The sequence below is a fragment of the Syngnathoides biaculeatus genome, chromosome 18 (genome assembly GCF_019802595.1).
Source record: "Syngnathoides biaculeatus isolate LvHL_M chromosome 18, ASM1980259v1, whole genome shotgun sequence".
NCBI classification, from domain to species: Eukaryota; Metazoa; Chordata; class Actinopteri; order Syngnathiformes; family Syngnathidae; genus Syngnathoides; species Syngnathoides biaculeatus.
In genome coordinates, this window is record NC_084657.1 from 9,306,399 (window position 1) to 9,320,914 (window position 14,516).

Below are 14,516 nucleotides of genomic sequence, written 5' to 3' on the forward strand. Positions count from 1 at the left end.
TTTTTTTTTGGTCATTTGTCATTTTTTGACATTTTCAAAACTGTCTTTCGAGCTTTAACGACAGGCTTTAGGTCAGGGTTTCAAAAAAAATACAAGCCTTAAGGTTTCAAGTTGAAGTTAGGGGTTTCAATTTCGGGGTTCAAACAAGTCTTTGGGTTTCAAGACAGGATTAGACAGGATTAGGGATTCAAATTAACTGTAGGTTTTTAAAACAAGTCTCGGGGTTTTTAGCCAGGCTTCGACTTTGAAGTTAGTTCCAAATTCAGGTCTCAAGTAAGTCTTTGGGTGTCAAGACGCACTTACATTTTCAAACTTGGGTTTCAAGGCAGGATTAGGACTTCAAATTAACAGTAGGTTTTTAAAACACGTCTTGGGTTTTCGAACCAGGCTTTGAGTTTGAAGTTAGTTTCAATTTACTTTTTCAAGACAAGTCTTTGGGTTTCAAGACGCAGTTACGGTTTCAAGTTTGGGTTTCAAGACAGGATTAGGACTTCAAATTAACAGTAGGTTTTTAAAACAAGTCTCGGGGTTTTGAGGCAGGCTTCGACTTTGAAGTTAGTTCCAAATTCAGGTTTCAAGCAAGTCTTTGGGTTTCAAGACGGATTTACGTTTTCAAATTTGGGTTTCAAGACAGGATTAGACAGGATTAGGGATTCAAATTAACAGTAGGTCTTTGAAAACAAGTGTTAGGGTTTTGAGCCAGACTTCAACTTTGAAGTTAGTTTCAAATCCAGGTTTTGAGTTTCAAGACGCACTTACGGTTTCAAACTTGGGTTTCAAGACAGGATTAGGGATTCAAATTAATAGTAGGTTTTTGAAACAAGTCTCGGGACTTCGAGCCAGGTTTAGGCCTAACCCTAACCCTTTCAATTTCGGTTTTCAAGACAAACTTGCGAGGAAGACGTTGGAAACGGTTTTGCAGTGCGACGGAAACAGAAAAGTTTGCTCCCGATGATGACTGACGGATTAAGAGTCCCGTGTCCCGACGTTCGGTCTCGTTTGACTGAAACGTGAACATTCCAGAGCTCGCATTGTGACATCTTACATTTTTGTCCGGCGCCCGCGTATCCTACAAAACAAAAACAGGAAGGATTAGGTCACGCTGATGCAAGCAAGCGTCTCCCACTTTCGTTTTCTTAGCATGTTGACTGACTCAATACAATACAAATATGATACAAAATTCTGTTTGGACTTGACGGGAAACGTCGAGCATTGAACAATCTTTCCAATCTTTTTTGATAAATTGAAGGTGTGCGAATGCACCAGACAAGATGAAGCACGTTTACCGGGATAGCCTCCAGCAGTTGCTCCGCCAAATCTGTTCAGCGCTCCCCCTGCTGGAGAAACAGACTCACGTTGGACTTTTCACTTGTCAAATCTCAAAATGGGATTGTGCTGATTTACTGATATTGATTATTGTTGCTTTGAATCGTAAAAACAAAGTTGCTAAGCCCTCAGAGTCTTCAGTTTTCTTTGGCCTTTGAACGTTTACCTCGATGGGAATGAGACTCACCGTGACCCGCTCCGTTGAGTCCCCCGATTCCTGCGCCCGGAAGACCCCCGACGGCGCCCCCTGCTGAGCACAGATCGTGTTTAGCTTGTTGGATCACAAACATCAGCAGAACAGCAGCGAATATCATCGAGAGCAGTCTAAAAGTTCAAGCCCTTCAGAGGAAACAATTCGGAACTGCTTAGTTGTGTTTTTCTTTTTGTTTACCCGGTCCATAGCCTGCTCCTCCTAAGGTTGATCCGTAACCTGATTTAGCAGGTTTACTTGCTCCAGTCATTTGTCCTGTAGGTCCATATCCAGCAGAGCCGCCTGTTGCCGGTCCGCTCCCAACCGCTCCCGGACCGTAGCCTACGGGTCCGGCACCCCCTGGCCCGTAGCCCAAAGAGCCCATCCCTGTTGGCCCTGGGCCATATCCCCCTGGGCCGTAGACACCGGGTCCGACTTCATTGGAAAGAACACCCCCTGTTGGGAAACACACACGCAATTAAAGATGAAATATTAGCATCTGGTCCAAGTGTCTAATGTTGTCGTGATTTTGTCCATAATGTAATCTGAGCGCACCTGGTGTCATGGGTTTTCTTTTGCCAAATGTTTGGCCACCTGGACTGAAACCACCTGCTCCTGCACTGCCACCAGCAGGTCCAAAACCACTTCTTCCTCCCATACCGGCAGCACCCGGTGTGAACCCTCCCGTGCCCATGGTCCCACCACCACCTGGTAGGAATCCACCTGCTCCAGTGCCTGCACCACCTGGTCCAAAACCACCACCAGGTACAACGCCACCTGTTCCTTTGCCAACACCGCCTGGTCTGAAACCACCTCCAGGTGCAATGCCACCGGTTCCGAGGCCAGCACCGCCGGGACCGTAGCTACCTGTTGTTGCGCCGGCAGCACCTGGTCTGAAGCCACCACTTGGTCCAAATCCACCTGTTCCTGCGACAGAACCACCTGGTCCAAAGCCACCAGTGCCATAGCCAGCTACTCCAAGTGAGGGTGAACCGTAGCCTGTCATACAGACCAAAAAGACAGGAAATGTAGAAACTTTGCATTTTCAATGTCAGGGTAGGATGTTGTCATCATACCAGATTTAGGAGGTTTCCTCATGTCCAGTCCTTGACCTGTTCCACCAGTCCCATAACCTCCAGGTCCCATGGCACCACCACCTGGTCCGTAGCCACCCGTCCCAGTTCCGACACCACCCAAAGTTGCTCCTGCCATGCCAGGCACGTATGCTCCAGGCCTGGTGCCAGCTGGTCTGAAATCCCCTGGACCGGAACTGGCTCCACCTGCTCCAGTTCCATAGCCACCAGCACCTGCCCCGTAGCCTGCAAAGAAGTAAGGTTTCTGTTAAAGATCTCAAGGTGAAGGCCCGACTGGTTATTTGTCGTTCTCAGCGTACTTTTTGATGGCTTTGTTGCTCCATACCTTGAACCTGAATAAGATGACATCGTACATCAATATAATGTTTACTGTTAAAGACGTAAAACCTTGCTTTCATAAATATTATATTACCACCATATCCACCCAGTCCTCTTGCGCCATCACCATAACCTGGTCCTCCTCCCAAACCTCCACCAGCACCAGCTCCAAAGGTCCCAGTTCCACCAAGACTACCTTGCACACCCCTGCCTCCTGTCTTGGCACCATAGCTTCCAGGTCCAAGGCCATACATTCCGAGTCCAGTGCCGTAACCTCCTGGGCCTGTACCGTAGCTTCCCGGACCGGCGCCAACACCTCCGGGACCGGCGCCAACACCTCCGGGACCACCAGGTCTAACCCCACCTTGGCCTCCTGCAATGGAAGTCCCATAGAGTTACGCTGGATTTTAAAATAATGTCCTGTGTTTTGTTCTGCAAGTAAAATACAATTGCTGTACCTCCACCAAGTCCAAGTCCACCTCCGCCAGCACCATAACCTGGGACGCATCAGAGTTGAAATTAAGAAATTTATTTTTCAATGTGTACTGTTCATGTGGTTCATTTGTTTTGGAGCATCTCACTTTTTCCAGGTTTTGTGTAACCGGTTCCCACTCCGCCAGGCACCACGCCGCCAAGACCGGTTCCGAATCCTCCTGGACTTCCTCCAATTACACCGATTCCTGTCCCGACTCCTCCTGGACCGGCACCAACGCCTCCTGGGCCACCGTAGCTACCGGGGCCACTGCCGCCTCGGCTTGCTTGACCGAAATTCCCATATGCTGATAGGAAGCCAAATCGGTTAATTTCATCACATTTCTTGTGAACCTTTCACACATTTCATAGACCAGTTTTTAAGCAACGCACTTTTTCCGGGTTTTGCAAGACCTGCCCCAGTCCCGACTCCGCCTGGACCTCCTCCAATTCCACTGAGTCCAGTCCCAAATCCTCCTTGACCTCCTCCTGTCCCAGCTCCAGCTCCTGGAGCAGCACCAACACCTCCAGGACCACCATAGCCACCAGGTCCAACGACACCTTGGCCTCCTGCTCCAGAATTCCCGTATGCTGATCGAAAAGAAAACAAAAACATTTATTTTTGAATGACAGTTTTTCACACGGTCTACTTGTCCTACACCAGCTCCATTTGGGAAGCTGAGACCTGAGACGAAGGCAAGGGTAAGGACTAGTATATACATCAGAATTTTTCTTTAGGTTTAGGTTTAGTCTGTGACAGACCCAACACATCAAGATAAAAAAATCAGGCGTTGAACAGTTACACTTTTAGCTTCATTGTGTTACACAGTTCAAAGAACAGTTTTAAGAGGCTCACTTTTTCCAGGTTTTGTGAGACCTGTTCCCATTTGCCCACTCCCGGTTCCAATTCCTCCTGGACCTCCTCCAATTCCACCTAGTCCTGTCCCGAATCCTCCTTGACCTCCTCCAACTATGCCTGTCCTAGCCCCAGCTCCCGGACCAGCACCAACACCTCCAGGACCACCATACCCACCAGGTCCAACTACACCTTGGCCTCCTGCTCCAGAATTCCCGTATGCTGATCGAAAAGAAAACAAAAACATTTGTTTTTGAATGTCAGTTTTTCACTCAGTATCCTCGTCCGACACCAGCTCCATTCGAGAAGCCGAGACCTGAGACGAAGGCAAGGGTAAGGACTAGTATATACATCAGGATTTTTCTTTAGGTTTAGTCTGTGACAGACCCAACACATCAAGATAAAAAAATCAGGCGTTGAACAGTTACACTGTTAGCTTCATTGTGTCACACAGTTCAAAGAGCAGTTTTTAAGAAGCTCACTTTTTCCAGGTTTTGCAAGACCTGCCCCTACACCGCCAAGCCCAGTTCCGACTCCGCCCGGACCGCCTCCAATCCCACTGAGTCCAGTCCCAAATCCTCCTTGACCTCCTCCAACTATCCCTGTCCCAGCGCCAACTCCCGGACCAGCACCAACACCTCCAGGACCACCATAGCCACCAGGTCCAATTACACCTTGGCCTCCTGCTCCAGAATTCCCGTATGCTGATCGAAAAGAAAACAAAAACATTTGTTTTTGAATGTCAGTTTTTCACTCAGTATCCTCGTCCGACACCAGCTCCATTCGAGAAGCCGAGACCTGAGACGAAGGCAAGGGTAAGGACTAGTATATACATCAGGATTTTTCTTTAGGTTTAGGTTTAGTCTGTGACAGACCCAACACATCAAGATAAAAAAATCAGGCGTTGAACAGTTACACTGTTAGCTTCATTGTGTCACACAGTTCAAAGAGCAGTTTTTAAGAAGCTCACATTTTTCAGGTTTTGTGAGACCTGTTCCTATTTGCCCAGTCCCGCTTCCAATTCCTCCTGGACCTCCTCCAATTCCACCAAGTCCCGTCCCGAATCCTCCTGGACCTACTCCAGCAACACCAGATCCAGTCCCATCTCCTCTTGGACCTTCTGCAGTTGTTCCGAGTCCCGTTCCAAATCTTCCTGGACCTCCTCCTACAAACCCGGTGCCGCCTCCTGCTCCACCAGGTAAAGGTCCAACTTTGGTCCCATCTGGGTTGTATGCTGTATTGAAATGCATTAGATTCGATTAGCTTTTAAATGTTGTTCCAGTGTTCGCAAGATCTCGTTTAGACAAAATTAAATGGAATAAGAGCCACCTTTGGATGGTTTTGGTGTTGACTCTATTGTTGGAGCTAATCCTCCTTCTCCAAAACCGGTTCCAGTTCTTCCTACTGGTCCTGCACCAGTTGGGCTACCTTCTACTCCGGTCCGCCTTCCTCCCAACCTGCGTCGGCCATCTGTCCCTCCGTCAAGACGCGCTTCTCCCTGACCTTCACCAGGTGTATCGCCTCTCGGGACTCCTTCAGGGAATGCACAGAATACCAAGCAGTTGTTTATTAATAATTAGAAATTAAAAGGTCAAGTTAAAAAGTGTCAGTGGTTCACCTGGTGGCTTGAGAGGTTTAGCACCTGGTAGGACCCCACTTGCCCCTGCAAATAATAGACCTGGCAGTTTTGGTCTGGTTGTCTCAGGGTAAGTTGACAGGAATGTCTAAAGTCATACCAGTTGGTTGAACAGATCCTCCTCCAGCTGCAGTAAGAGAAGATAAGAACTAGAATTTGTCTTGGGAAATTTCATGTAGGTGTTGTGTCATCTTTTCAACTATCAACTTACCGGGTACAGCTCCTGTGGATCCTGTAAGAATTGGAATAACAAGAACCACGTAAGACATAGACCACCGAGACAAACAAGGTCAATCTGCAATGCGAACACCGACCTGGAAGAGGCGTCCCACCAAAACCTGTTTCAGAAAAAGTGTCAACAACAGTCATTCTCCAAAGAAACATTTCAAACGTGTGACAAGTACCTGGTCTTCCTCCAAGGACGGGAATTTCCGTCCCTCTCAGACCATCTCCATCAGCTCCTCCCCCAAACGGTCTCCCACTGACCCTGCCGCTGACTCCTGTCGCAATAGCGGTGTGTTCATGTGCACTTGTATCCAACAGCGCACACCGTTTAAAACAAAATTGGAAAACAACTCGGTAAAACCAAATGATCCTGGCTTCAATATGAATCTGCCCCCCTTGATTCGTGTCTGAAGACTGCGGCTATTCGGACTGCACAACGCAATGTTGTCTCCCTACAAAAACCAGGTTTCATTTCAACACACCTTCTCCCGCAGCAATGCCAGAACCCTCGATCACGCCGCCCGGACCGTCCTCACCTGGAATGGGACAGATTGTTACAGTTAAACTTGGTGGTCCTCATAAAAAATGTGACGCTTACAGTGATAGCTGAAGACCAGAATAGAACGCATTGAAATATATCCGTGAATTTCAATTCATTTTTCTCATTTTGACGGAATCTATCTCAGGTCATTTTCTCCTTCTTGGTCCTCCTTTTTTTGGGCACGCACCTCCATCAATGTCTTTTGGGTCCTTTCCCAGATCAGTGCGAGTTCCCCCTGGATCAATCATAAATAATATGTCACGGTCCCACAAAGATGTTGCTAGAAGAACGACTAAAACTCGCAGGTGGTGTCGTGCGTCCCGTGGACATACCTTCTGGCAGCGGGACCAGCATTCCGCGTGTACCGCCTCGTCCTGATCCAGCACACAGTTGAATTACCCACTCGCGTCGTATTACTTTTCATCGGATTCTCACACAGACGGAATCTTACCGCCGGGTCCGGTTGTGGCGTGGGCAGTACCGCTTGCGCCGGTTCCGTTCATGTAGACGCCGGTGCCATTGACTGGTCCTACCGATGCACAGGATAATGAAATGATTGCGCTTAATTTGCCACCAATCAATGACTGAATGCTTTCCTCAAAACCTTGACACTCTCTGATACATATTTGTCTGCCTTGGACTTAGCTGTACCACAACCTGAAAATTCAAATCAGCAAGATCCCTTGCGAGCACCCCAGTGATTTCTGCTCTGGTCGATGTGTGTGTGTTAGGTGAAGAACTGCAAGTCTAGGCTGCTGTCATTTGTTCTATTGCCACTAGGGGTCGTTCAAGGTTTAGCACGGTGTGTCCCCATCAGTGACAAGGAAATAATGATCAGTGACAAAAAATGACCTTGAAACAGAAACAACCCACCACCACCTTGCTGGACACTGCCTCCAAGTACACCACCGCTGACTCCACCTTGTCCTGGTCCTCCTCCAAGTCCTCCGCCTTGACCTGTACCGATCACACGGATCCTTCAGAGTACTGGAGCGAGGATAATAATCTCATAATGTTTAATAAAATCAAAGAAGATATTTGTACCATATTTGGCACCTTTGGAGCCGTCTCCATAACCTGTGAAATGACACGTTGCTTAGTTCAGTCACAGTTAGAATTTAGATTTTTGAGCAATCCGATAGCTCTATAAAGTCATATGAACCTGGTCCAAATCCAGTTCCTGTCCCTGCTCCGTAGCCTCCCCCTGGTCCTAAACCGGTTCCAGGGGCAACTCCAGTGCCGTAACCGCCAGGTCCATATCCAGTTCCGCCAGTCCCCAGTGCTCCCCCTTGTCTTCCGTCTCCGCCTGTCCCAGGACCTCTTCCACCACCAAGAAGACCTGAACAGTTTAAGATCAATCTGATCAAATCTGTTGAGATGATTTGACATGACAGCAAGTGTTGCTTTAAAAAAACAAGTTAGTTTTTTGAGAGACTTGTCACCACCACAACTTGAAACCAGACTGTTTATTATATTCTGAATAGTTAAAAATAATCAATAAGAACAGGCAGTAGCAGTAATTATTAAAAAGTGATAGTTGAACCTATACCTCCGGCACCGCTTGTTCCGAAACTGCCAGCTTGTCCCCCAATTCCAACACCGGAACCAGCCTGTCCACCTGCCCCTAGTCCTGCACCAGCTCCTCCCGCACCTCGTCCTTGGAATTCTCCTGCTCCAAGGCCACTACTTGGTCCCGTTCCAACACCAACTCCTCCTGCACCCAAAGTTACTTTAAGACCTAAAATTGTAATTGTATTTTGTTTTGTTGAAGGAAGTATTGAAAATTGTCTCTCTTACCATATTTGCGGGCTTTGGCACCTGCATAACCTGAAAAAGTAAAACAAATCAACATCTCAGAGTCAGAGAATTAGTCATTGGACCTCACTTAGCAAATCTTTATCAATTTTCATACCTCCTGGTCCATATCCAGGACCTCCAGGTCCAACTCCTGCCCCTGGTCCAAATCCAGTGCCAGCTCCTCCGGGCCCAAGTGGTCCCCCTGGTCCAAATGCAGTGGCGCCACCTTCTGGCCCAATTCCTGCCCCTGGTCCATAGCCAGTACCTAATCCATTAGGGACAACTCGTCTTCCTGGTCCAAAACCTGTACCAGCCCCTTCAGGTCCAATTGCTCCTCCTGGTCCGTAACTTTTACCTGCATCACTAGGTCTGATTCCTCCTGGACCAAACCCTGCTGCAGCACCACCTGGAGCAACTCCTCCTGCTCCGTATCTTGTGTTACCGCTACCTGGTCCAAGTCTTCCAGTGCTTATTCCTTGACTGCCCTGTGCGCCACTGAACATGCCTATCAGGGGATATTTTTTTCTTTTGTAAATGCAACCAAACAGTAAATGCAACTTTTGATATGCTTTGAACGGCATGACCCGTCCTACCGTATTTACGGGCTTTGGCATTGGGATCGTATCCTGAAATATGAAGATAATCCAACATGAACACATCTCAACCTGCTCCTGGAGTTACTGAAAAAGATCTTTTGAATCATAATTACCCCCAGATCCCGGTCCTGTTCCGACTCTTCCTGGTCCAATACCAGTACTACCTGGCCCAAATCCTCCTCCAACAGGTCCACTGCCAGCACCACCTAAACCAGTTCCAGAAGCAACTTGCCCATATCCAGGACCACCTAACCCAGTTCCAGTAGAGCCTGGGCCGTAACCGGCGCCACGTGGAGCATATCCGGGGCCACCTGTGCCAACACCAGCTCTTTCTCCCAGTCCCCCAAGGCCTCCAGTTCCACCGCTCTGACCTGGACATAATATTTTTTGAGTGTGTCCTCTGTGATCCCAGACTTGCCTTGTTCAAGGTTCTTCAATTCACAGCATGCAAACATATGGTGAAAATGTCTCACCGTATTTGAGTGCTTTGGCTGAGCCAGGACCGTAACCTAGTGCACAAAACATTGATGGACTTCAATCCCTTAAATAACATTTATTCATTTATGATGAATGCTTTGCTTGAAAAGAAGAACACTGAGAAAATACACTTAAATCTGGGAGGCTACCTGTTCCAGCTCCAGTGCCATATCCAGGGATTGGTCCTGTTCCGCCAGCTGTTCCAGCTCCACCTCCATATCCAGGAACAGCTCCTAGTCCGCCGGCTGTTCCAGCTCCACCTCCATATCCGGGAACAGCTCCTGGCCCGCCGACTGTCCCAGCTCCTCCCACAAATCCGGGAAAAGCTCCAGGTCCACCTCCGAATCCAGGGAAACCTGTTGCTCCTCCAGGTAGTCCGACACCACCTTGATCGAGAGCACCTGCTCCGGCTCCCCCTAGTGGACACAATGAGGTTATCTCAAGCATTTCTTGTTTCGGATAATGCTCGGAGACATTTGGCAAGAGACCAAAAGCAAGCGCCTTTACCATACTTGGCTGCTGCTTGGGCCGGACTTTTGGATTTCCCTGTTCCTGATAAAACAAAATCCGGTTCTACTTCTGTCAAAAATAACCGGTTCGGTATTATGATTCCAATTCAGACTTGAGTTACCTGACTTTGGTGATATGAGGGGATAACCACGAAAAACCCCCGGCAGCTGCTGCCCTCGACCATCTTAAGAGCGAGATATCCGTTTTTGACTGAGTCGTGCTAGGGGAACTTTTTATTTGCGATCTTTATATCTGGATAATTATCATAATTCAATTTTTGGTTGCCGTTTCAAAAGATGTTTTCACTTACTGTCTCCACCTTGGCCAAGTACCCCACCACCTGCAAGGTAGAAGGCAACACTCGAACTTGTTATGCTATGCTCTGTGGAGCGACGTCATATCTCTAGTCTCGGATTCGCACCTGTCTGAGGGCCAAGTCCAGTTCCAGTGGGCACTCCGGGGACAACACCTCGGCTTCCAAAATCTAGCCAATGAAAGCAAAAATTGTTTCGTCTGTTAGTTGTTGTTTTTTTTGTCTCAGTAATTTGACCTGGTATGTGTCTTTTTACATACCTTGACTTGGAACAAATCCACCCTGATACAGTCCAGGAACCCCAACTCCTGGATGAGTGCACAGCCCAGGTTTAGCATCCAAATTTTACAAAATAAGTTGTTTTCTAAAGGACTTTACCTGGAAGTTGTTTTGATGCTTTGCCACTAGTTTTCCCACCTGGCCCAACGCCTACACCCCCGGGGCCAAATCCTGCACCCCCTGGTCCAAAGCCTGCACCTCCGGGCCCAACCCCTGCACCTCCAGGCCTAAATCCAGCACCTCCAGGTCCAACCCCAGCACCCCCGGGTCCAAATCTTGTATTTCCAGGTCCAAACCCTGCGCCTCCTGGCCCAAACCCTGCACCTCCTGGCCCAAACCCTGCGCCTCCTGGTCCAAAACCTGCACCTCCAGGCCCAACTCCTGCAGCCCCAGGACCCAATCCTGCACCTCCAGGCCCAAACCCAACACCCCCAGGTCCAAGTCCAGCCCCAACCCCTGCACTCCCAGGTCCAAACCCAAGCCCATCTCTAGCACCCGCTGGTCCGATCCCTGCACCACCAGGTCCGAATCCCGTACCCTCTGGGCCGTAACCTGTTATGACAATCACAGTTATTTTCCGTTTCTTAATCAAGTGAACATATGTTGCTGATCAGTTCACCTGATTTTGGAGGTTTGGCTCCAGTTCCACCAAGTCCTGGGTACTGCCTACTGCCAGCTTGGCCGTAACCTCCTCCAAAGCCACCTTAATAAAAACAGAAAATCCACAGATTTACCTTCCATCGAACATGATGGTGCTGCCTCCTTGTGATGACTGGAACAAAGCTCTTAACTAACCTCCAGGTACGAGGCCTGCTCCGATTCCTTGACCGGGGCCTTGTGATCCCAGTTCCCCGACCGCACCCCCTTGACCCAAACCGGCCGCAGAGGGTCCCCCGAGCCCAGTTCCATAGCCGCCAAGTGCTCCTGCCCCAAGTCCACCTGGAGCTATCCCTCCACCCACAGTTGCTTGTCCTGGTCCAAAGCCTCCGACCACTCCTCCTTGGCCACCGTAGGCGCCACCTTCAGGCGAGTTTGACATGGAATTTATTACAGACATACATAATATTATTGACTTGTAGCCATCAAATACTGCTCGCTAGCAGGACCAGAAAGTCTTACCTGATTTAGGGGGCTTCACACCTGTAAGAAATGTTTTCAATCATTAACATTTTAATCTTTAAAAAAAAAATTGCCCCATATAAAATGTGCATTTAGTTCTAACACCTCCAAGCACACCTCCCAGTCCACCACTGGCTGGACTGCTCGGTCCTTGACTGACAAAACCACCCGAGCGACACCGAAGACAAGTTTCTTTCTTTCTTTCTTTGTGTTTTCAAATCAACAGCACCAACCTCCTGCGCCGCCTGGTCCGAAGCCTGCGCCACCGGGACCGAATCCGGTGCCCGCGCCGCCTTGTCGGAACCCGACTCCCGCTCCATCCTGACCCGATCCGGTCCCGGCGACCGCGCCAGCTCCAGCTGCTCCTCCGGCACCGGAAGGTAAGATCACACCTGCACACCAAGTCCATTTCGGAGTCCACTTAGATGACTTTGAAGTCTGGGTCAAGAACTTGTTTTCTGGGACTTAGTTCTGTTCCTCTAGACTTGAATATTTCATTAGTCCTGAATGACTTTGCACGCGCAAATCCTTTCAGTGCCAAGACCCAGTTTGGAAACAGCCAACGAGAACCAACGAGGTTTGATTTTATCTGCATGTGAGCTTCCGTTTGTGTCCGCGCCTTGAGCGGTCCGAGTCCAGAAGAACCCCCCCCCCACACACACACACACACCGATCCACATTTTTCCGACATGTTGTGTTGAATGAAAACCGAGGTCCATAAATAGAACGTTGGCTATAAAAGGAAAAGTTACGATTGGTTAAAAAAAAAACAACAACATATGGCAGTGTGTTGGGATTCCTAAAGAATGTGAATTACTAATCTCATTATGATGTCACGTATTGTTACATTTAAACGTACGGTACGCACGCCCCCCCCCCCCCCCCCCGCAAGCCCACCGAGACTCTGCTGGAGCCCCCCGACTCCTCCCACAAAGTTATTTTCAGTATGAAAAAAAAAAAAAAATCCATCCGTCATGAGGTCGGTCCACTATGAACAATTATTAATTGAATGATGATAAGGGCGGCACGGTGGAGCAACTGGTTAGAGCATTCGCCTCGCAGTTCTGAGGTCCCGGGTTCAATCCCGGCCCCGCCTGTGTGGAGTTTGCATGTTCTCCCCGCGCCTGCGTGGCTTTTCTCCGGGTGGGCATTCCAGTTTCCTCCCACATCCCCAAAAAACATGCAACATTAATTGCACGTTCTAAAATTGCCTCAAGGTGTGATCGTGAGTGCGGCTGTTTGTCTCCACGAAGCCCTGCGATTGGCCGGCGACCAGTTCAGGGTGTACCCCGCCTCCTGCCCGTTGACAGCTGGGATAGGCGCCAGCACTCCCCGCGACCCTCGTGAGGATAAGCGGCTAAGAATGGGCAAAGTGATGTGCCCTGGCTTGTCACGTGCTTGTTGCTAGGCAGAATTCTTCAGGCTCAGTCTCAAGTGACCCCGAAGGCCGAGAAAAGATCGTCGCCCGGAAACCTCCGGATGTGCAAATTCTCCCCATTTTTTTTTAACTTTTTCCAAAAATCGGCCAGACGTGTGTTATTTTGACAAATGATTGAGCGATGGAAAGCATATGACAAGAAATAAAAATGTTTCTAAATTGAACGGATCAAGACATAAAAAGTTCAGGAAATGCGAGATTTCTCCCAATGCCGGTGATGTGCAGATGTGATCGGCGTGTGAAGAAATATGAAAAAGGCTGCAACTAAACATTATTTAAATACTCACTTTACTTGTCAATTTTATATTACATTGACATTATTGGATAAAACGGGTTTTGATTTCCATCTCCTGATTTAAAAACCGAAATCGACAGAGCAGACGATGCACAAACGTAAACTGATTGTGATTTAGTTTCTTATATGCTCCTTAAAATCGTGCAGCAAATCTTCAAAAATATTGAATTTACATTTGCAATGACACCCCCCCCCAAAAAAAAAAACAACCAGAACAAAAATGACAGATATTGCCTTCATATCTATTGAGGCTGAAATTTCAAGGACTTGGACAATTAAATGATTATTTAACAAAATGATTGATGAATTTGCTAATCAATGAATTGTCGCAACTCGAATGCGGAGATGTGAAGAAAAGCAACGACGTTAGTCAGCAGTGTCGCATGCGGCAACTCAACTGGAGGCGAAAATGTTGTGGAATTGTTTTGCGTTAGTTGCCCAACGTGTGACGCGCCGGCGACTCACCTCCTTGGAGCGAGAGCCGGCACAACGCCAGGAGGACGAGGACGGGGCCGAGGGCGACGCCGCCGAGGTACGAACGCCACGTCCTTCCAGCCATCCTGCTCCCAAATGTCCTGGGCCGCTGCGCGCCGGCCCGTTTTATCCCTCCGAGCTTCCAGTGGGCCTTTGTGGAGAGCGGCGGGGCGGCGGGGGCGGGGGGTGGTTAATCGGGGCAGACCGTCGGGGGGGGGCTAGACGGACGGGACTCCTTAATTGGACCAGTCTCCCAGACCAAGATAGACAACCAGCGAAAAACACATTGGATCACCACATTAAAACAAACAAACACTGCACGCGTTTATTTACCTCTTTGCTGCCAACCACATTGAGAACATGGAGAGCCAAGTGGGGGGGGGGGCTTGGGGGGGTAGGTCTGAAGGAAACGGACTCAAATTAAAAAACGCAGCCATAATGGATGGATGGATGGATGGATGGATGGATGGATGGATGGATGGATGGATGGATGGATGGATGGATGGATGGATGGATGGAGCCATTAAAGTAAATGAGACCTCGCAACAGGACGACCCGCGG

At 48.7% G+C, this 14,516-nt stretch overlaps 1 protein-coding gene across 1 annotated transcript; it reads right to left on the minus strand.

Moving 5' to 3' along the window:
* Positions 1-2,443: 2,443 nt before the first annotated feature.
* Positions 2,444-9,745, minus strand: LOC133492247 (uncharacterized PE-PGRS family protein PE_PGRS54-like). The gene is made up of 29 exons (XM_061804324.1): positions 9,677-9,745; positions 9,332-9,421; positions 9,164-9,256; positions 8,810-8,939; positions 8,570-8,719; positions 8,455-8,484; positions 8,207-8,371; positions 7,820-7,996; positions 7,702-7,734; positions 7,531-7,614; positions 7,109-7,186; positions 6,990-7,031; positions 6,845-6,892; positions 6,599-6,652; positions 6,296-6,391; positions 6,206-6,229; positions 6,103-6,123; positions 5,992-6,018; positions 5,874-5,918; positions 5,585-5,788; positions 5,226-5,489; positions 4,738-4,959; positions 4,256-4,477; positions 3,793-3,990; positions 3,510-3,707; positions 3,387-3,425; positions 2,910-3,301; positions 2,593-2,835; positions 2,444-2,515 (listed from the first exon to the last, which is right to left on the minus strand). The coding sequence occupies exons 1-28, from the start codon at positions 9,743-9,745 to the stop codon at positions 2,611-2,613; spliced, it is 3,420 nt and encodes a 1,139-aa protein (XP_061660308.1). The 3' UTR covers positions 2,444-2,515; positions 2,593-2,610.
* Between the last annotated feature and the right edge of the window lie 4,771 nt (positions 9,746-14,516).